A 23,893-nucleotide genomic window follows, 5' to 3' on the forward strand; every position below is an offset into this window, starting at 1 on the left:
TGCAAGCATCACGATCTACCAACTGAGCCAAACGGGACATTTATAGTAACTATAGTATGAATACTGTAGTACATGAAAACTGTAGCATATACTATAGTAATTAAGGTAGTGTGTTTGCAGACATTACTGTAGTATTTGCTATCATTTCTTATTTTATTATCTTTGACATAGAAGTGGAGGCTTTCTCATTCAGGAAACATACTGGAGAAATACTCAAATACCAAATGTTCCATAACCTGTAGGCAGTGGTGTGTATTCATAGATGCCAAGGGAAGTGAGGCTTTTCCAAAAAAAGTACCAATATATATATTTTTTAAACAGTCATTTATCTTTCGTCTCTCTGTGTTTCATGAATCTCTTTCAATTCGCAAGAGGCTTAATGTATCTATTAATGAGAAAGCATCCGAGCGAGCAAAACAGTGCCTCTCTGTCTCTCTACGTGTAGCCCATCTATCTGATGCTGTCTGGTCCAAACGAGTGACGAGTGACATTGTTGCCGCCCATTGCATTGAAGGCAAGGGAAGCCAGCGAGCATCTGGCCTCCATTGACAAAAAAGTATACAACATTTTCCAATCAGCTTTGAGCTAAACTGAGTGAGCTCAACTGTGAATGGTCCTGGCGCACCAAAAAAAAAGTGTCAAGGGAAGCCAGCTTGGATTTGGCTTCCCCCCTATCAAATCCGATTGAGAGCATATGTCATTGACAGATTTTTTTTTAATTGTTGCATCTCGTTGTGTTGTTGTCCTCCGGTGGCTAGCTAGCCAGCTAGTTAAAATTTGCCCTGTCCTAAATTAGACTACTTAATTTGGACTACTTATTTGGACTAATGATTATGACGGCGATTCTGATCCAACCATTAATTCATACATTGTTGTGCCCCTGGCCTGAGTGGATGGAAGTTCAATATGTACGATAGCCAGATGTAGAAGGCTAATGTTAACTAGCTAACATTGCCCATGAATGGAAATTAGGCTAGCGAGCAAGCATTTTAGCTAGGTAGCCTAGGACAACAAAAAATAAAAGTATGTACTGTATGATAGAGTGATGAAAGAGAGGAGGATGGCTGAGGGTGAGTCAACATGTTTTTCTACTTGCATGAACACGCACACACGCATCCAGAAATCAGAACCATGGACAGCCACATCATATTTAGCTTAAGTTGATTGGACTAAACTGTTTTTGGTATCTTTTAGTTGTCACTGTATCAGACTAAGCAGAGGTGATTTGAGGATGTTGAAATGTTGAAGTTGAAATGGTGCTGGAATAGCGGCAGCACCTGTTTTCCTTGCGACTTGCAATAACACTCTATGGTTCTAAATCAATAGTTGTTTAGTGGTCCGAACATGTAGGAAGCATTAACCTGCTTGACCAGGCTTTCGGTCATGTAACTGTTTGTTACTGTACATGCAATATGCTTTGTGAACTTAACTGGACAGATGTTGCTATCCGGTTTTGTGATAAAACAAAGGTTTGGTTGAATTTGTTCTGCCACTGTGTCTTATTGTTTTCTTTGCCTTTAGGCCTGTATATCACGGTCGCAAGGCGTATGAATTAACAGGTTATAGAGAAAACATCGCAATTACTGGCTTCCCCAATGATTTTACCCACGCACCGCTACTGCCTGTATGTAGGTAGGACTGGCTTATGAACGGATAGGAAACAAAATATTTAGTCAATACTTGGCATGTAAGTTTCTCAATTATGGGTGGCACAAATTGCGGGTGTTTTAGCGGACTGTAGTGTTTTTGCTGACATTACTGTAGTATTTACTACAGTGTTTTTAGCGGTATACTACAACATTCAAGGATCAAGGATTACTACGGTGTGTAGTAAAGTATTCCACTGTATACTACAGTTAATTATAGAATTCTACAGTAAGTAGTGTTGTATTCTTTAGTAAACGGTCGCATTTTTTTCATGTGGGCATGGACACACACACATGGTGAGTGGCACAAACCTTGTAGCTGAAGGAATATGGGTGTGTGTGGGTTTGTGCGTGCATGCTTGCGTGTGTGCACATGCGTGTGTGTGTATTCATTCATTTCTGCCTTGTGCTTCAGTATGCCCTATTCTGTGTGTATATGTGCCTGAATTTGTCCCTCTCTCTCTCTCTGTGTGGGGGGGGGGGGTCTGTCTCTTCTCTCTTTGGTGCTGGAACATCGAGTCCACAGTAGCAGGGCTTAGGGGAAGAGAGGGGCAGAACAGATGAATATAGGTCGATGCACTGAGCTGTTCTCCTCTCCTCTGAGCTCTTAGACTGTGATTATCTATACCTGAACACTGGAAAGACCCTGGGGAGGCAGCAGGATACATACACTGTCTAGATGCTTCCAGAGGTTACTGTAGTACAGCAACCATTCAGCCATCATGGGTCTTTATCTATGACTATGAACACCAATGGTGGATATGCGCACAAATGCATCCATTAGACTGCTGCTATGAGATGAATCTAAAGAAATATCTCCCCCACAGGACCTTTGTATTTCAAGTTGAATTATATCTCCACACTGTCGGGGAACCTCACATTTCGTGTTTGCTTGACGACTCAATTCTTCCAATCCGTTGCTCTGACGTTTGAAGAAACTCCCGTCCGTGGGCGTGGCATAGCGTTTGGGTAGGAGTCTGGGAAGCCAGGCAAATTTATTGTAGATCTTTGGGCCAAATTCTAATTTGCTGTAGTCTCGTTTTCATGTTACAATCATGTTGCCCATATACTCATTAATCTCTATGTGTGGGTTACACACTCCCATTGTTCTGTGTACTATAGCCTACCCTTTCCCTGACAATGCGTGCCTGCACAAGTGAGTGTGTGAGTGTGCGCGTGTGCGCACAAAGCCACACATTGCAGCCTTATTTGTAACCTCACCATATACTCCCTTATTCTCTATCACTCCCCCTCAGGAAAGATATTCATATGAACAGATACAGTATATCCCTAACCCTGCACCTTTCTAATCTCTTTTAAAGGGAGTGTATACACCCGGGTGGAACCTTTGATCGTAGTGAGGGGTTCTCCAGGTGTCAGGGGGAATAAGTAAGAGACGCACCCCTGTGGCTGAGAGGTAAATCACCTCATCCACCGTCCATGGATGTAGTGCGGTGCTCCCTCACTTTTTTCAATTTGAGAAAACACAGATCAATTCAAAATAAATTATATTTAAGTAAAAAGTAAAATTCCATTAAAATTATAAAATGACAAACTAAATACACATGTAGGCTATAGCAGCCTATAGGTAGGTAAATGGTGGTTTCTTCCCTGTCGTTCTCTCTGTATCTCTACCACTCCTGCTGTCTCTAGAGAGTTGAAAACAGCAGGTCTGGGACAGGTAGCACGTCCGGTGAACAGGTCAGGGTTCCATAGCCGCAGGCAGAACAGTTGAAACTGGAGCAGCAGCACGGCCAGGTGGACTGGGGACAGCAAGGAGTCATCATGCCAGGTAGTCCTGAGGCATGGTCCTAGGGCTCAGGTCCTCCGAGAGAGAGAAAGAAAGAGAGAAATAGAGAATTAGAGAGAGCATACTTAAATTCACACAGGACACGGATAAGACAGGAGAAGTACTCCAGATATAACAGACTGACCCTAGCCCCCCGACACATAAACTACTGCAGCATAAATACTGGAGGCTGAGACAGGAGGAGTCAGGAGACACTGTGGCCCCATCCGATGATACCGCTGGACAGGGCCAAACAGGCAGGATATAACCCCACCCACTTTGCCAAAGCACAGCCCCCACACCACTAGAGGGATTTCTTCAACCACCAACTTACCATCCTGAGACAAGGCCGAGTATAGCCCACAAAGATCTCCGCCACGGCACAACCCAAGGGGGGGGCGCCAACCCAGACAGGAAGATCACGTCAGTGACTCAACCCACTCAAGTGACGCACCCCTCCTAGGGACGGCATGGAACAAAAATCTCCACGGACCCTTCTTGCGCAGTTGAACCCAGAACGATATGTGACCACTTGGTTATGGTGTTGTCCTTTCAGCACCATGATTCAAAGGGCGCTCAAATCGCTTCAAATAATCCACATCCAGATGTTGTATCCGCCTAATAGTCCTACTCATCACTTACTATTGTTTTTACAAATAGTCGATTAGCACTTCTCACAATGGTGCTCGTTTAGTAAAGTTAGAGCACAGCGGAATCAATTTCTCACAAGATACATAGGCACATAGGCTAATGAATAATTCGTATTTCACATAACAGACCCAGATATAATAACACATTATAGGCCTACTGTAGCATAGTAGGCCTATAATATGTTACACCAAAAACACCTCCGCAGTCATTTCTTATCTGAAGCTGAATAATCACATTTATTTCGTCATGCGGCCAAAGGTCAACAGCACGCACTGCAGGCTATGCTTTGATTGAAAGCAAATAGACCTAGAAGAAAGGCTATTAGTTCGCATACAGTTTGGACATTTCACGGGTAAAACGTGAAGAATCGTCATGTATGATTGAAAGTGATAATGGCCTATTTTGGTGTTTGAGGGTATTAAAAATAGAACGTTTACGATGTTAAAAATAGAACACAGAAGACGCGTGGGCATAGGCAGACGGTGCAATTGGAGGATGCATTTTATGCACCTATTTTATAATGATATTTAATCTGTCAGTACAAACTTTGATTGAGTAATGATAATATATATATTTCTTTTTGAAATTGCACTCCCTCACCCCAAAAAAATAGCACCACACCACTGACACCATCCATGTCAAAAATGATGAGATGCGTGTGTATGAACGCAGCTATCTCTGTGTTGAATATAGTTGTACTTGATTCATTCGCTTGGGGAAATGATTGGTTACAATGTGACATTAAAAACATTGCCTTCAGAAATCATTCACATCTGTTGACTGTTTCCACATGTTGTGTTACAGCCTGATTTTAAAAAGGATTAAACGGAGATGCTGTGTCACCGAGCTACACACAATACCCCATAATGTCAAAGTGGAATTATGTTTTTAGAAATTATTACAAATTAATCAAAAATGAAAAGTTTAAAGGTCTTGAGTCAATAAATATTACTTTTTTTTTTTTTACAATCGCTAGGACCCATTTCTAAATACTTTCACTTTTTCAAAACTCTTCACACAGTGAACACAACAGCAGTCTATGTGGGCTAAACTGTGAATCATTTTTCATTGCTTTGGCACAAAATGCTGTAACGGCAGCCTTCCTCCTCTTCAAGAGAAGAGAAGGTGTAGCAGGGATCGGACCAACACGCAGCGTAGCCAGTGCTCAACATGTTTAATAGACGAAAACAGTGAACACTTAACAATTACAAAATAACAAAATGTGGCAAACCGATACAGTCCTAGCTGGTGCAGAGAAAAGACAAAGACAGGAAACAACCACCCACAATCCCCAACACAAGCCACCTAAATATGATTCCCAATCAGAGACAACACAAAACACCTGCTTCTGATTGGGAACCATATTAGGCCAAACATAGAAACAGACAAACTAGACACACAACATAGAATTCCCACCCAGCTCACGTCCTGACCAACACTAAAACAAGCAAAACACACAAGAACTATGGTCAGAACATGACAAATGCATTCAATGACTACATCAAATCAAATTGTAATAGCCCCCAACCAACAATGCAGTTTCAAAAAATATGGACAAGAAAAATAGATAAAAGTAACAAGTAATTAAAGAGTAGCAGTAAAACAACAATAGCGAGACTATATACAGGGGGGCACCGGTACAGAGTCAATGTGCGAGGGCACCGGTTAGTTGAGGTAGTATGTACATGTAGGAGTTATTATTAGAGTTATAGAGTTATTGAGGTCCCTATGCATACACTGTAGATGACAACAACAGACATCTGTCAAATTTCATGAATTATTTTCTCACTCAGACACAACCACCACCAAATGTACCTACAGGCCAATTTGCACATGTTTACATACACTTTTCAAACTGTTACTCTTAAGTCCAAAACCTAACATAACACAAAATTGAATAAGACAGCAGCAATTTGCTACATTTCTACAGTAATATGTATTGAAATATATTCCAAATCTAAAAAATGAAATACTATCAAAACAATTAAACCAACCACAGCTGATTCCCATTGTAGCTGAACACCTACCCAGGTGTTAGTCTTTCAATGACATTACCATCTATACAAAAGGGGACACCTTAGGAATAATGCTGTACTGTAATGTTAACACGGACCTAGCCAGAAATAGAGAAGTGGCTGAGAGAGGAAGAAGAGTGGCTGGGAGAGGGAGAGGGAGAGGAGTATGTATGCGTGGTGGAAGAAGACTGAGAGGAAGATCAAGAGCTGTAGTCTCAGATGAGATTAGGGCTGCTATAATTGATCATGTAATAAATCATGGTCTATCAACGAGAGAGGCTGGTCTGAGAGTGCAGCCAAATCTGCAACGCTCAACAGTGGCATCTATTGTGAGAAATTTCCGGCAAAACAGGTAAGATGTGCATTCTGCAAGGACATCTGACTGAACTGCACATTACAGAAGTAAATTGAGCAAAGCCTCCAAACCCACTTGTGTGTAATTGTAATTGTATTTCTGCTTAGAACCCAACGGTTACCTCCCGCAGGCGGGAGAGGTAGGATTTTCACTGCTGTGCAGGAAACTGCAATCGTTGATATGGTCATCAGAAACAATGGCATAAAACTCACAGAGATTCGGGACAGAGTGTTGGCAGACAACATTACATTTTGAAATATTCACAATGTAAGCATAACAACTATTTCTAGAGTCCTGAAACAACATCACGTCAGGATGAAGCAGTTGTACACTGTCCCCTTTGAGAGGAACTCTGAATGAGTCAAGCAACTCAGGATCAATATGTCCAGGAAAGATGACTATAAAATACAGAACTGGTTTTGAACAGAACCAAACAGGGCAGAGGCACATAATGGCATGTTTTTAGGTATAATGTAAACTACCGTAATAGCCTAACTCATGTTTCCTTGTTTATTTGAGAGAATCATGGAGATTGAAGCCAGGCAAACACCCAACATATTCATCTTTGTGGATGAGGCTGGTTTCAACTTGGCCAAAACACGGCAGCGAGGAAGGAATGTGATAGGGAAAAGAGCCACAGTGGATGTCCCGGGCCAGAGGGGTGCCAACATCACAATGTGTGCAGCAATATCCTCTGATGAATTGCTGTTACACAAACCGCTAATTGGGCCATACAACACAGAGCGTCTCATTTCATTCCTGGATGACCTCTATGGAAGGGTTGTGCCAGGTGAGGAAAGGGTTGCAGTGAGGCGAAATCAGCTAACGTTTGTAATTGTATGGAACAATGTGGCATTTCACCAGTCCCGTGCAGTCACAGAGTGGTTTGCAGCCCATCCCAGGATGGTGTCACTTTTCTTCCCACCTTACTCTCCATTCCTCAACCCCATAGAGGAATTATTTACCTCATGGAGATGGAAGGTTTATGACCACCATCCACATGATCAAATGTCCCTCCTGGACGCAATGCATGCTGGATGCCTGGACATATCTGCAGAAGATTGCCAGGGATGGACCAGGCATGCCAAAAGGTTCTTTCCTAGGTGTATTGCCCAAGATGACATAAGATGTGATGTGGATGAGAACCTGTGGCCAAATGCAGAAGACAGGGTTGACTAGCATTGCTACTGTATCTGTATCGGTAGATTGTGTATATACAAATTCTTGTATTTTGGAATCACTCTACCAAAAAATGACAAAAATATTGAAGCATATTGCATCATGTCTAATTCATTCCTGTAACATATGCTGCAGTGAATTCTAAACAGTAGAGAGGTGTCATTCTTGTTTTGGAAGGACATTTTACATTAGAAAACATTGTGTAATGCTACCTGTTGTTAGTGTTTTTTTAGGTCATTGTTTTATGAGTGACAAAGTGTGCTTGTTGGGTGACAACCTTTGCTAGTGTTATGGAAGAATGAGTTGATTTGAGACATGTATGAAGTGTTTTGGTAGTTTTAGTGCATTTTGGATGTGAAATTAACTGCTGTGCCAAGCTGAAAGTTGGTTAGGAGAACTGTGTGAAGAGTTTTGAAAAAGTGACCTAAGTATTGAGAAATGGGTCCTAGCGATTGTAAAAAAAAAACTGTAAACCCCTTTGTTGTGGCAAGTTCAGGAGTAATAGTTTTATTAATGAGTCACATAATAAGTTGCATGAAATCATTCTGTGTGCAAAAATTATATTTAACATTCTTTTTTTATGACTACCTCATCTCTGTATCCAATGCATACAATTATCTATAAGGTCCCTCAGTCTAGCAGTAAATCTCAAACACAGATTCAACCACAAAGACCAAGGAAGTTTTTCAAAGCCTCGTAAAGAAGGGCACTTATTGGTAGACGAGTATAAAAAAAACAACAGACATGGAATATCCCTTTGAGCATGGTAAAGTTATTAATTACAATTTGGATGGTGCATCAATACACCCAGTCACTACGAAGATACTGGCGTCCTTCCTAACTCAGTTGCCGGAGAGGAAGGAAATCGCTCAGGGATTTCAACGAGGCCAATGGTTACTTTAAAGCGGTTACAGAGTTTAATGGCTATGATAGGAGAAAACTGAGGCTGGGTCAACAACATTGTAGTTACTCCACAATACTGAACTAAATGACAGAGGGAAAAGAAGGAAGACTGTACATAATACAAATATTCCCAAATATGCATGCTGTTAGCAAAAAGGCACTAAAGTAAAACTGCCAAAAATATGGCGAAAAATTTACTTTTTGTCCTGAATCAAATCAAAATCAAATCAAATTGTATTTGTCACATGCGCCGAATACAAAAGATGTAGAACTTACAGTGAAATGCAGTTAAGAAAAAAGGGGAAAAAAGTGTTAAGAAAGTACTTTCTAAAGTAAACTAAAGTAAAAAATTAAAAATGTAAAAATGTAAAATGTAAAAATAACAAATAATTAAGGAGCAACAATAAAATAAACAGTAGCGTACAGAGTCAATGTGCGGGGGGCACAGGTTTGTCAAGGTAATTGAGGTAATATGTACATGTAGGTAGAGGTAAAGTGACAATGCATGGTTAATAAACAGAGAGTAGCAGCAGTGTAAAAATGTGGGGGGGGGCAATGGAAAGCATTATGTTTGGGGTAAATCCAACACAACACATCACTGAGTACCACTCATCATATTTTCTAGCATGGTGGTGGCTGCATCAATGTTGTGGGTATGCTTGTCATCGGCAAGGACTAGGGAGTTTTTTGTATAAAAAGAAACGGAATAGAACTAAGCACAGGCAAAATCCTAGAGGAAAACCTGGTTCAGTCTGCTTTCCAACAGACACTGGGAGACAAATTCACCTTTCAGCAGGACAATAACCTAAAACACAAGGCGAAATATACACTGGAGTTGTTTACCAAGACGACGTTTAATGTTCCTAAGTGGCCTACTTACAGTTTTGACTTAAAATCTTGAAGATCTATGGCAAGACTTAGAAATGGCTGTCTAGCAATGATCAACAACCAACTTAATTTAAAAAAGAATGATGTGCAAATATTGTACAATCCAGTTGTGGACAACTCTTAGAGACTTACCCAGAAAAACTCACAGCTGTAATCGCTGATTAAGGTGATTCTAACATGTACTCAGGGGTATGATTACTTATGTAAATTAGATATTTCTGTATTTCATTTTCAATAAATTAGCAAAAATGTCTTAAAACATGTTTTCACTTCATCATTATTGTAACGGGTGTCGTCGTCGGAAGAGACCAAGGCGCAGCGTTCTTTGAGTTCCACATAATTTAATAACGAAGTGAAACTTAGAAAGGACTAAACCATAAAGAATAACAACGACGAACAGCTTCGATGTGCAAACTCCCTGCACACAAACAAAGAACAAGATCCCACACAGAAGGAGGGAAAAGGGCTGCCTAAGTATGATCCCCAATCAGAGACAACGATAGACAGCTGCCTCTGATTGGGAACCACACTCGGCCAGAAACAAAGAAATACAAAACCTAGAAATAAAGAACATAGAATGCCCACCCAAATCACACCCTGACCAAACCAAATAGAGACATAAAAAGGCTCTCTAAGTTTAGGGCGTGACAATTATGGGGTGTTGTGTGTAGATGGGTGAGAAGAAGAAAACTATTGAATCCATTTTGAATTCACGCTGTAATACAACAAAGTGTGGAGTAAGTCAACGGGTACGAATACTTTCCCGAAGGCACTGTACTGTATATGTAAAGTTCTAGTATGCATTAAAATGTGAGCATAACACCAGATGGAAGGGGAATAGGAAATTCCATAGGATTCGGCTGTGTATCAGTACCGCATAGGCCTTTGATGGTTGTTTTACATCATGTGTGCCAATATCATCCAGAGAACTACTTACAATAGTGATATGAACATTATCACAGCAAAGGCACCTGTTTTGCATGTACAACTTGTCCTCCACCAACACAAAGTCACTTTTAACTTGTTTCATAGCTTTCTAACTTATTTTACCCCAAGAAGTTCAAATGTTATGATAATACCCGAAGGCTGCAGACAGACTGCTGTTGCTCCACACCGTCAGAGAGATGGAGGGCAAGGTGTTTACTGCTACACCACCGTCCTTAGATACCAACCAGCCTAAGGCCACAACACACATACGTACACACACATACGTGCACAGTAACACACGTACACAAACACGCGTGCGTGTACACGCGCACACACACATACGCATACACACGCGCAAACACACACACACAAACACACACACAGCATCCCCATCTCTCTTTGATGTCTCCCCCACACCCCATACACACTTCAAACACTAAAACACCTTTGAACCTAGGAGAAATTTATGGAAATGGTCAGTAATGGCATTTGGAGTGGGAGTGAAGTTTGTTGCTTTTATTAGACATCTAAGCAAGCACCGTCTGCAACTCAAATTTCTGATGTTTTTCGTTACTTTTCATAATGATTTTTCAGATGTTTTGCCTGATTTTGTTTGGCAGAGAATTTGACGCATAGGTTCTGATTTAGCACAAGCTAGTCCTTAATTATTCAGTACATGAGTATCCATGTCCATCATGACAGCACCTAACTGCCTTGCCCGCCTGTACTTTACGCATGCATTAGTCCACTGAGCAGAAGCCTAGGCGTTTGCTCTGGGAGCTAACAGAGACAGAGAATCTCAACTGCATTTCCTTGTTCCTCTCCTGATTCCCATTAGACGAAAAGGTCAGAGGGGACCTCTGACCTTATCATCCAATGGATTTTGAGAAGGAGGTGAGGATAGAGGACGCAAGTAATCAAGGAAATGCAGTTGAGATTCTCCCAAGCTTACTCATCACACTAGTTTGGCCAATAGTTACACTTAATACCAGACCCAGATATTGTAGGAGAGATGAGAGAGATGAGAGATTCATGGTGGTTAGGCCTTTGGAAGCTCCTCTTCTCCTCTCTTCTGCTCCGGTTACGTTCCCTCTCTGCTCCATCGCTATCAGTTTCTCCCAGGCCTTTGGAACAGGGACTCATCTCCCTGGCCTCAGCACTGATACCAGATGGCCCTAAGCCCTGTGTGGAGATGAAAGCACACAGACATACACACGCACAGACACACACACACACACACATAGACAAACATACACAGTCACACGCTGAGACCGAATGTGCCAACACTAAATGAGATGCTAGAGTCTGAGATGGGAGATTGGAGTTAGCTAAGTGTGCACTGCTACTGCGGGGGTGGGGGAGGATAAAAAGAGGTTGGGGGAGAGAGAGCGGTGTGTGTGTGGGAAGGGGGAGGCTTTGTAAGGAAAGGGAAGAGGGGTGATGTGAATATGAGCGAGGCTGGAAAATGGAAGATCTCACTCGAATTGTGCTTTTGGGGTCAGCAGTGTGTGTGTGTGTGTGTGTGTGTGTGTGTCAGTGTGGAGCTAGGGGGAGGGGTGAGAGGATGATCTGACTTGAATTGTGCGTATGAATCTTTAATCCTGTTCTCTACACTCGTCTGATGCTCTCTGATGCGCTCTGAGCTCTGGTGGGGGAGAGGAGCATTTCACAGTCTGTTTTTAGTTTCTAGGACAGAGCAGATGAGAACACAAACACACTTGCCTACACGCACGCACACGCACGCACGCACGCACGCACGCATTTATGCACACACACACACACACACACACACGGCCCTGAGCCCCTAGGGCCAGGATTTACTAGTAAAGCGTTTAATGAATGAATTGATGAGAAGCAGCTAATGATTGCAGTGGAGTGACGAGGGGCATTATCCTATCTACCGCATATGTTTATGATAGAGAGAGAGAAAGGGATGCAGGGAAATAGAGAAAGTCAGGGATAGAGGAAGAGAGGGAGAGAAAGAGAGTATGGGATAAATAGAAGAGTGATATAGAGAAAGAAGTGACCAATACAGATAGAGATATTACCACAAAGCGAGAGAGAGATAGAGTGAAAGAGAGAGAAACTAATTCTCCTATAGAGTTTGGCAATAACGCTGTAGAAGAGTCTAGGCTCCAGTAGCTCTCTACTCTCATCTAATCAGTCTTGCCCCCATAGACCCTCCGTGTGATTTACATTACTGATGCAACGCCTTGCTCTGGGTGTATTTGTGTGTTTCACACTCTTGATGCAACACTTGCCACAACCAGCGTATGTGTGTGTCAATTTCTCTCTATCTTTGGTTTGTGAATATTTACTTATCGGTTTGTCTGATTTATGTGTTCAGTGAAGTCAGCAGGCGTGCTGATCGCAGCAGTGGAGTGAGGGGGCGGATGATGTCACACTATTGTGTGTGTGTGTGTGTGTTTGTGTGTGTGTGAGCTTGTTCGCGCTTCAAACTTTAATGTGCCAGCCCACCACTTTCTGTTGGTCTGATAACACAGATCCCTGAAGTCATCAAAAAAACACAAAGCACAGCAGGCCTCCGCTTTCATGTCGCCTTATTCAGAACCCTACCACACACACACATACACCAACTCCCACCGCCCCCTTTTACCACACACACACATACACCAACTCCCACCGCCCCCTTTTACCACACACACATAGCCCTCACCCCTTCCGACCCCCAACACACACACGTGTCTGCCACCCCCGCACATGACAAAGGCTCTAGGCCTAATGTTGGGTTTATCCACTGATTAAATATGAAAGTAAATTCATGTATGTGTGCCTAGTCCTCTGCATTGTGTGTATGCATATGTGGGGTTAGTATGTGTGTATCAAAGCAGGCTATGGTACAGTCCTCTAGCCTATAGCCCAGTTACGGTATGAACCTTTACACAGAGCTGTCTTGGCAGAGACAACTCTGGGTTCTGCTGGGATAGAGCAAACAAACACTCCTTCTCCTTCACTCTGGTAGTTTCCTCTCCTTCCTTCTCCTAGTCTCATTTCCTTCTCTCTCTTCATTTCTCATGTCCTTGTTGACAGTACAGACTACAGTATTTTTGGGCTGTGCCTCTGACCATACGGCGCTTCCTCTTGTCCCTCCAGAGGACAGGAAGCTGTTTGTGGGGATGCTGAACAAGCAGCAGACAGAGGAGGATGTGTACCGCCTATTTGAGCCCTACGGCGCCATCGATGAGTGCACCGTACTAAGAGGTCCTGACGGAAACAGCAAAGGTATATGAACCTTTCTTTCTTATTCTCTATTACATTATCGCTTTCAAACACACTTGTAGGGGATACTCTAGTAGATTCCATGGCATTCGCTAGGGTTGTTGGGTTGAATATGCACAAAAGAACGAAATACTTTCTCTTCATCCATCATTCTAGCAACATTTTGTAGTCAGTCTGACACCAATCTTATTGATAGACTCGGATGATCTGCCGATGTATTCCAGGACAGAAACGTTTTACATATTCCATTTTCTGTCTGCCTCATACCTGTCTCTCTCATGTCACAATGATGTTGTTCTGCCTACACACGCACACACACACACACACACACACACACACACATTCTCCCGATGTGTCAAACCTGCATCTCCCAGGTCAGAGTGATGTTCCGTCTGTGTGACAGCTGACACAATGGCTTGACTCTGCAGTGACAGAAGTCATTTCACACACCACACTGAGATATATACCTGACAGGCATCGCATGAGAGCACACACACACTGGTCACATACCACAGCAATATTCTAGTCAGGACTGTGTGAAGACACTATCGCTCAAAGAAGCGAAAAATGTGAGTGAGGAAAAGAAAAGTGTGAATACTACATTCGTTTTGAGAGGAAAGCGAGACAGCTATACAGACTCTCTCAACTTCATTCTCTCTCAATTCAATTCAATTCAAGGGGCTTTATTGGAATGGGAAACATATGTTAACATTGCCACAGCAAGTGAAGTAGTTATAATATACAAAAGTGAAATAATCAATAAAAATGAACAGTAAACATTACACTCACAGAAGTTCCAAAATAATATAGACATTACAAATGTCACACTAAGTATATATTATGTATATATTATGTATATATACAGTGTTGTAACGATGTGCAATTTCTCCACCCCATCTCTCTCCCTCCCACTAACCCCTCTGTCTTTCTCTGTCCCTCTCTCTCTCTTGCTCTCTCTTTCGCGTTCTCGCTCTCTCTCTCTCTCAATTCAAATAGCTTTATTGGCATGGGAAACATATGTTTTCATTGCCAAAGCAAGTTAAATATAAAATAAACCAAAGTGAAATGAACAATATCAAAAAGAACAGTATTACACTCACAAAGTTACAAAGGAAGAGAGATATTTCAAATGTCATATTATGGCTATATACTGTACAGTGTTATAATGATGTGCAAAGAGTTAAAGTACAAAAGGGCAATAGGTCATAAATCTAGCTGCTGTGATGACACACTGTGGTATTTCACTCAATAGATATGGGAGTTAAAGAAAATTGGATTTGTTTTAGAATTCTTTGTGGGTCTGTGTAATCTGAGGGAAATATGTGTCTCTAATATGGTCATACAGTGCCTGGCAAAAGTATTCACCCTCCTTGGCGTTTTTCCTATTTTGTTGCGTTACAACCTGTAATTTAAAATAATTTTTATTTGGATGTCATGTAATGGACATACACAAAATAGTCCAAATTGGTGAAGTGAAATTTAAAAAATGACTTGTTTAAAAAAAGAAAAGAAAAAGAAAAGTGGTGGGTGCATATAGTATGTATATAGTGTATGTATTCACCCCCTTTGCTATGAAGCCCCTAAATAAGATCTGGTGCAAGCAATTACCTTCAGAAGTCACATAATTAGATCAATAAAGTCCACCTGTGTGCAATCTAAGTGTCACATGATCTGACACATGGTCTCAGTATATATACACCTGTTTTGAAAGACCCAGAGTCTGCAACACCGCTAAGCAAGGGGCACCAACAAGCAAGCGGCCTATGAAGACCAAGGAGCTCTCCAAACAGGTCAGGGAAAAAGTTGTGGAGAAGTACAGATCAGGGTTTGAACATCCCACGGAGCAACATTAAATCCATTATTAAAAAATTGAAAGAATATGGCACCACAATAAACCTGTCAAGAGAGGGCCGCCCACCAATACTCACCGACCAGGCAAAGAGGCAACAAAAAGACCAAAGAGAACCCTGAAGGAGCTGCAAAGCTCCACAGCTGAGATTGGAGTATCTGTCCATATGTTACGGCTGTCAATGTCGTTCTCCTCAGACGAGGAGGAGCATGGATCGGACCAAGATGCGGAGTAGGAGGTATTCATGATTTTAATGACAAACCAACAAACACTAACAAATTAACAAAACAACAAACGTGACTAACCTGCAACAGTCCTGTGTGGCCCAAACGCTAACACAGGAAACAAACACCCACAAAACACCAGTGAAACCCTGGCTGCCTTAGTATGACTCTCAATCAGAGACAAACGATACACACCTGTCTCTAATTGAGAATCATACCAGGCCGAACACAAAACCCAACATAGAAATAGAAAACATAGACTGCCCACCCAACACTCACGCCCTGACCAATAAAGACATACAAAACAAGAGAAAACAGGTCAGGAACGTGACACCATAGGACCACTTTAAGCTGTACACTCCACAGAGCTGGGCTTAACAGAAGAGTGGCCAGAAAAAAAGCCATTGCTTAAAGAAAAAAATAAGCAAACATGTTTGGTGTTCACCAAAAGGCATGTGGGGGACTCCCCAAACATATGGAAGAAGGTACTCTGGTCATATGAGACTAAAATTGAGCTATGAAAAAGCTATGTCTGGCACAAACCTAACACCTCCCATCACCCCGAGAACAGCAGGGACTGAGAAACTGGTCAGAATTGAAGGAATGATGGATGGCGCTAAATACAGGGACATTTTTGAGGGAAACCTGTTTCAGTCTTCCAGAGATTTGAGACTGGGACGGAGGTTCACCTTCCAGCAGGACAAGACCCTAAGCATACTGCTAAAGCAACACTTGAGTGGTTTAAAGGGAAACATTTAAATGTCTTGGAATGGCCTAGTCAAAGCCCAGACCTCAATCCAATTGAGAATCTGTGGTATGACTTAAAGCTTGCTGTACACCAGCAGAACCCATCCAACTTGAGGGATCTGAAGCAGTTTTGCCTTGAAGAATGGGCAAAAATCCCAGTGGTTAGATGTGCCAAGCTTATAGAGACATACCCCAAGAGACTTACAGCTGTAATTGCTACAAAAGGTGGCTCTACAAAGTATTGACTTTGGGGGGGTGAATAGTTATGCACGCTCAAATTCAGTTTTTTTGTCTTATTTCTTGTTTGTTTCACAATAAAAAATATTTTGCATCTTCAAAGTGGTAGGCATGTTGTGTAAATCAAATGATACAAACCCCCCCAAAAAATCTATTTTAATTCCAGGTTTTAAGGTGACAAATTAGGAAAATATGAAGGTGGGTGAATACTTTCACAAGCCACTGTACATTTGGCAGGAGGTTAGGAAGTGCAGGCTTAGATTCCACCTCATTTTCTGTGCGGTGTGCGCATAGCCTGTCTTCTCTTGAGAGCCAGGTCGGAGGCCTCTCTCAATAGCAAGGCTATGCTCACTGAGTCTGTACATAATCAAAGCTTTCCTTAATTTTTTGTCAGTCACAGTGGTCAGGTATTCAAATAGAATTTTAGTTTGCTCTGTTTTTTGTTAATACTTTCCAATGTGTCAAATAATTATATTTTTGTTTTCTCATGATTTGGTTGGGTCTAATTATGTTGCTGTCCTGGGGCTCTGTTTGTGTTTGTGAACAGAGCCCCAGGACTAGCTTGCTTAGGGGACTCCTGTCCAGGTTCATCTCTTTTTAGGTGATGGCTTTGCTATGGAAGGTTTGGGAATCGTTTCCTTTTAGGTGGTTGTAGAATTTATTGGCTCTTTTGTGGATTTTGATAATTAGCGAGTATCGGCCTAATTCTGCTCTGTAAGCATTATTTGGTGTTTTACATTGTACACAGATGATATTTTTGCAGAATTCTGCATGCAGTCTCAATTTGGTGTTTGTCCCATTTTGTGAATTCTTGGTTGGTGAGCAGACCCCAAAACAATGGGCAATGCGTTCTATAACTGATTTAATTATTTTTTGCCAGATCCTAATTGGTATGTCAAATTTGATGTTCCTTTTGATGGCATAGAAGGCCCTTCTTGCTTTCAATCTCAGATCGTTCACAGCTTTGTGGAAGTTACAAGCCGGGGTATGTATCGTTTTTTGTGTGCTCTAGGGCAACAGTGTCTAGATGGAATTTGTATTTGTCGTCCTGGCAGTTGGACCTTTTTTGGAAAACAATTATTTTGTCTTACTGAGATTTACTGTCAGGGCCCAGGTCTGACAGAATTTGTGCAGAAGATCTAGGTGCTGCTGTAGGCTGTCCTTGGTTGGGGACAGAAGCACCAGATCATCAGAAATCAGTAGACATTTGACTTCAGATTCTAGTAGGATGAGGCCGGGTGCTGCAGACTGTTCTAGTGTCCTGCCAATTCGTTGATATATATGTTGAAGAGGGTGGAACTCAAGCTGCATCCCTGTCTCACCCCACGTCCCTGTGGAAAGAAATGTGTGTGTTTTTTGCCAATTTTAACTGCAAACTTGTAGTTTTTGTACATAGATTTTATAATGTCATATGTTTTTGCCCCAACACCGCTTTCCATCAATTTGTAAAGCAGACCCTCATGCCAAATTGAGTCAAAAGCTTTTTTGAAATTTACAAAGCATGAGAAGACTTTGCCTTTGTTTTGGTTTGTTTGTTTGTCAATTAGGGAGCGCAGGGTGAATACGAGGTCTATCGTATGGTCATTTGGTAAAAAGCCAATTTGACATTTGCTCAGTACATTGTTGTCACTGAGGAAATGCACGAGTCTGCTGTTAATGATAATGCAGAGGATTTTCCCAAGGTTGCTGTTGACGCGTATCCCACGGTAGTTATTTGGGTCAAATTTGTCTCCACTTTTATGGATTGGGGTGATCACGCCTTGGTTCCAAATATTGGGGAAGATGCTAGAGTTGAGGATGAAAAAAGTTTTAAAAAGTATAGCCAATTGGAATTTGTGGTCTGTATATTTTATCATTTAATTTAGGATACCATCAATACCACACGCCTTTTTGGGTTGGAGGGTTTGTATTTTGTCCTGTAGTTCATTCAAGGTAATTGGAGAATCCAGTGAGTTGTGGTAGTCTTTAAGATTAAGATTATCATTTGATCATGTATATGTTTTTGCTGTTTGTTCTTTGTTATGGGGCCAAAAAGATTGGAGAAGTGGCTTATCTATAGATCTCCGTTTTGGATAGATAACTCTTCGTATTTCTGTATAGTTTTAGTGATTCACCATAGTGAAGGCGTAAGGCTCAGGTTTTCTGTGTCTCTATGTTTTTGGTTAGACAGGTTTCTCAATTTCTTTCTTAGGTTTTTGCATTCTTCATCCAACCATTTGTCATTGTTGTTAATTTTCTTAGGTTGTCTGCTTGTAATTATTTGATTTATCTTGCTCTCTCTCTCTCTAGGTTGTGCATTTGTGAAGTTCTCTACTCATTCTGAAGCGCAGTCTGCCATCAGTTCCCTGCATGGGAGTCAGACCATGCCGGTAAGTACAATACACGCAAACACACACACACACACACACACACACACACACACACACACACACACACACACACACACACACACACACACACACACACACACACACACACACACACACACACACACACACACACACACACACACACTGATCCATGCTGTGTTCCTCTCTCTAGGGAGCGTCGTCCAGCCTCGTGGTGAAGTTTGCAGACACAGATAAGGAGAGGACCATACGGCGCATGCAGCAGATGGCTGGACAGTTTGGCATCTTCAACCCCTCTGTCGCCCTACCTACGTTCAGCAGCTACAGTAGCTATGCACACGCCGTAAGCACATACACACACATACACGCAATTTGGTATCTGTCACTCTGACGCCTCACTGACAGCTTGCTCCCATTCCACTTCTCCCTCCCTCTCTCCCCCTTCTTCCCCCGATCCACCTCCTCTCCCTATCAGTTGATGCAGCAGCAGCAGGCAGCGGTGATGGCCGTGTCTCAGGGGGGCTACCTAGCCCCCAGCCTCTCCTTCCCCTCCGCCCAGATCCACCAGTTGGGGGCGCTAGCAATGAACGGTCTGCCGCCCAACCCCCTCAATCTCGTGTCAGGTCAGTCACGTCGGATAAATCAGCAATATGCGTGATGAGTAAGGTGGGAGACCTGGAAACTCATGTTAGCTCCCAGAGCTAGTGCTAGGCTGTAGCTCGGTGGGCTAACAGTCTCGAGGTGCTCAGACAACCTGGGTTCAATACCGGGTCAGTTACATATGAGTCTTGGAAATGTGTGATATCACATTTCACTTCGCAGTCCTGGGATCTATCGCTCTGACTGGGGGTAGTTTTTAGGCTTGGGCGATATACCGTTTATACCGTATATTAAAAAAAATATTATACAAAATTAGGGGTTGGGGGGTGTGTGCTATGCCACTGCTTATAACTATAATAAATCTAAGATGTGTCAAATAAATGATATCCAGCTCAGGGGTCCAGCTATGCATGTGGTTTGCTAACTGGCTGCTAAGTGGCTCGATGTCAAGACCAAGCTTCTTGGTTACAGCAGAGACATTCAATCCCCTCCTGAATCAAGATCCCTGTTGCTTTAAAAAACATGTCCCCTTGTGTGCACTTCCAGTAATACCGTAAACCCTAGTAAGACACAGAAATGGTATAAAAATCTAGATACTGCCAAACCCTAGTAGTTTTACAATTCACCATTGATCCCACAGAATCAATACAGTGTAATTCTGCACTGGAGACACATTATAGACAGACTGCCTTTGTATTCTTACTTAGTGTACTGTAGATGTTTGTATCATGGCACAAGGCGAGGCCCAGATGCAGATGGTTGGAGTCTTACAATGTTTATTAATCCAAAAGGAGTAGGCAAGAGAATGGTCGTGGACAGGTGAAAGGTCAAAACCAGATCAGAGTCCAGGAGGTGCAGAGTGGCAGACAGGCTTGTGGTCAAGGCAGGCAGAATGGTCAGGCAGGCGAGTACAGAGTCCAGAAACAGGCAAGGGTCAAAACCGGGAGGACTAGAAAAAGGAGAAAGCAAAAAGCAGGAGAACAGGGAAAACCGCTGGTTGACTTGGAACATACCAGACAAATTGGCACAGAGAGACAGGAAACACAGGGATAAATACACTGGGGAAAACAAGCGACATCTGGAGGGGGTGGAGAATAACAACGAGGACAGGTGAAACAGATCAGGTGTGACAGTTTGAGATTTCTCCCTCAAGTCAGTTGTGATCAATGAATTGCTTGAGAGAGTGTTCACACCTGGTTTCTAGGTTTAAATCAGTTTCTGGGAACCAGCAGACAATGTGGTCTATAAACTATGTCCAGGAAAAGACCTTTAGTGAAATGTATTCTACTATGGTTGTTACAGTCTACTCTCTCTCTCTCTCTCTCTCTCTCTCTCTCTCTCTCTCTCTCTCTCTCTCTCTCTCTCTCTCTCTCTCTCTCTCTCTCTCTCTCTCTCTCTCTCTCTCTCTCTCTCTCTCTCTCTCTCTGTATTGAGCCAAATTGGAGTCTGGTTTTATAGATCACATGGTTCGTATTACTGTGGGGGAATCTCTGTGGTCCTTGAAAGTGTATCATGTTTTATAGTCCATTAATGAACAGATACTGTATCTCGTTAACGCTTTCTATCATTCTCTCTCTCTGTCTCTTCCTCCCTATACTCTACTGTATTGCTCTCACTCTGTCTTTCCCTCTCTCTTAAACACACATCGCTAAAGACTATCCTATCACAAATACTGTACACAGAATCGTGCAGGCGAATTACAATGCAAATTGAAGGCCCTAGCCCTCCCGAGGCTGTATCAGTTTAGGACAGACAAACATCCAATCCATTTCACTGTGGAAGAATGTCTTTATTTGTCCCAGCTGTAGATAAGGCAGTGAGCAGTGAGCACAGTGAAATGCCCCTGCTGCTGCCTTAGTGAGCAGAGCCGGGTTGCTCTGTCTTGCAGCAGCATTGTGTTGCTATTCTGACATCGCAGAGTGATTTTATCACCATGTGAGCTTTGAGATGCCTGCTGTTACACACACACACACACACACACACACACACACACACACACACACACACACACACACACACACACACACACACACACACACACACACACACACACACACGCACACTCTCTTCCTCTCTATTCTGTATATCCCTCTCTCTCCCTTTCTCTCTCATGCACATTAAGTCCAATCCTTGTGCCGTGCAGTGAACATTTCTGTCTCCGGTGTAGTGAATTTTTATTTCCCCCCTGCAGGTCTGAGCTCTCCTCCAGCCGCCCTGCCCTCCTCCCTGACCAGCCTGGTGGCCCCAATGATGAACGGGTACACCGGCCTCACCCACCAGGCTAACGGACACCCTCTAGAGACCCTCTACACCAATGGCCTGCCGACCTACTCCACCCAGAGCCCTACTGCTGCAGACACACTGCAACAGGCCTTTACTGGGGTACAGCAATACACAGGTACAGTACACTACACATCTCTGATCTCTAACCCTGACCTTGATACCTCCAGGTCTTCACCAGAGTCTGTTGAATGTGACTCATGAAATATTATTAACTCAATCCCCACTCTCTTTTCTTTTTCACTTCATCCCCCTTCATGCCTGTCTATCGCTCTCTCCTCTCTCTCTCCCTTTCTCTCTCTCCTCTTTTGTCATTTACTTCTCTCTCTTCTCTCTCTCTCTCTCTCTCTCTCTCTCTCTCTCTCTCTCTCTCTCTCTCTCTCTCTCTCTCTCGGTCTCTGTCTCTCTCACACTTTCTCTCCTCTGTAGCCATCTACCCAGCAACTACACTCACCCCTCTAGGTCAGTCACTTTCACAGCACCCTCAGGTCATTGGCCAACAGCAGAGGGAAGGTGAGGGTGAGGAACTATATTTACTAATTCTTCATCATCATGATCATCATTGTCAACAACATCATGAGTGTCGTCATCATTGTGATTTTGTGTGTATTAAAAATGGACTGCACCATCATGATACTAGCGTCATTGCCTCCAACTGTGTGTGTCTGTGTGCCTGTGTGTCTGTCTGTGTGTGTCTGTATTCCAGGACCAGAGGGCTGTAATCTGTTCATCTACCACCTGCCCCAGGAGTTTGGCGATAACGAACTGATGCAGATGTTCCTGCCCTTCGGCAATGTTATCTCCTCCAAGGTATTCATGGACAGAGCGACCAATCAGAGCAAGTGTTTCGGTGAGTGACACCACTTCTAAACAATCAAAACAAGCACCTAGCTGATTGACACTACCACTGACCATTCCGAGCATCTGTCTGTGTCTGTATGTATGCAGGCTTTGTGAGCTTTGATAACCCGGGCAGTGCCCAGGCTGCCATCCAAGCCATGAATGGTTTCCAGATTGGTATGAAGAGACTCAAGGTGCAACTCAAACGTCCCAAAGACGCCAGCCGCCCCTACTGACACCCCCCAGCACAGGTAAGATACTGTCCACTATTATAGATAATATAATGAAGTTACTAGTGTTGTTATCGATACTGTTTCACCCTGATTTTAGCTGCCTTATGTAACAGTAGAACTTTAGACTGTCCCCTCGCCCCGACACGGGCGCGAACCAGGGACCTTCTGCACACATCAACAACGGTCACCCACGAAGCATCGTTACCCATCGTTCCACAAAGGCCGCGGCCCTTGCAGAGCAAGGGGCAACACTACTTCTAGGTTTCAGAGCAAGTGACGTAACTGATTGAAACGCTAGTAGCGCGTACCCGCTAACTAGCTAGCCATTTCACATCCGTTACACTTATATTGATCAAAAACTGTATAGCAAAGTTATACTTCACAGTAGTCTCTCGAGTCAGGTTCAAGTGTTTCTCTTTCCCTCTCTTCCATTCCCCTCCCTTTCTCATGATCTGTATTTCTCTTCCCTCTTCTTTCCACTTTCCCCCTCTTCCTTTCTCTTCCCCCATAGGTTTAATCAGAGGTATGGAGGACGTCTTTGATTGAATAAGACATTTTGTGTTGAATAAGACATTTTGTGAAAGAGAAAAAACGAAAAAGTGATTCTGTTTTTTAAAACAATGGAAAATAGACTTCATATGGGAGTTGGGAAGACATCTCTTTTTTATCTTCAATCATATCTGACTGGCAGAGGAGGACTCACAGCTCTGCACCAGTGAAGGTTTGGCATCACAGATGAGAGAGCAATGGGATGATGCATAGGATAGAACAAGACATTCAAAACAAACAGGAAACTTTTTTAAAGATACAAACACACAAAAAAAACTATTTAGAATCTTTGGAGACTTGAGAGTGAAGAAGAACACCACAGACAGACTAAGAAACATTGTTAAAAATAATATGGATTTATGATGAACTCAAAGAGGAGTCTAGTGAACAAAA

The 23,893-nt window shown here is 42.7% G+C and overlaps 1 protein-coding gene across 2 annotated transcripts in view; it reads left to right on the top strand.

Annotated features, from left to right (window-relative positions):
* Positions 1-23,578, top strand: part of LOC139559711 (CUGBP Elav-like family member 5) — a 41,417-nt gene extending 17,839 nt beyond the window's left edge. The window contains exons 4-12 of one of the 2 annotated variants that reach the window (XM_071375942.1): positions 13,468-13,596; positions 18,940-19,019; positions 19,192-19,341; positions 19,474-19,621; positions 21,790-21,996; positions 22,308-22,397; positions 22,585-22,728; positions 22,827-22,969; positions 23,463-23,578. In XM_071375942.1, the coding sequence (XP_071232043.1) occupies positions 13,468-13,596; positions 18,940-19,019; positions 19,192-19,341; positions 19,474-19,621; positions 21,790-21,996; positions 22,308-22,397; positions 22,585-22,728; positions 22,827-22,954 (1,076 nt within the window). In that variant the 3' untranslated portion in view covers positions 22,955-22,969; positions 23,463-23,578. The remainder of the gene's footprint in view (positions 1-13,467; positions 13,597-18,939; positions 19,020-19,191; positions 19,342-19,473; positions 19,622-21,789; positions 21,997-22,307; positions 22,398-22,584; positions 22,729-22,826; positions 22,970-23,462) is intronic. The other variant, XM_071375943.1, reaches the window with a different exon arrangement.
* The last annotated feature ends 315 nt before the right edge of the window (positions 23,579-23,893 follow it).

The sequence above is a fragment of the Salvelinus alpinus genome, chromosome 30 (assembly GCF_045679555.1).
Source record: "Salvelinus alpinus chromosome 30, SLU_Salpinus.1, whole genome shotgun sequence".
Classification (NCBI taxonomy): Eukaryota; Metazoa; Chordata; class Actinopteri; order Salmoniformes; family Salmonidae; genus Salvelinus; species Salvelinus alpinus.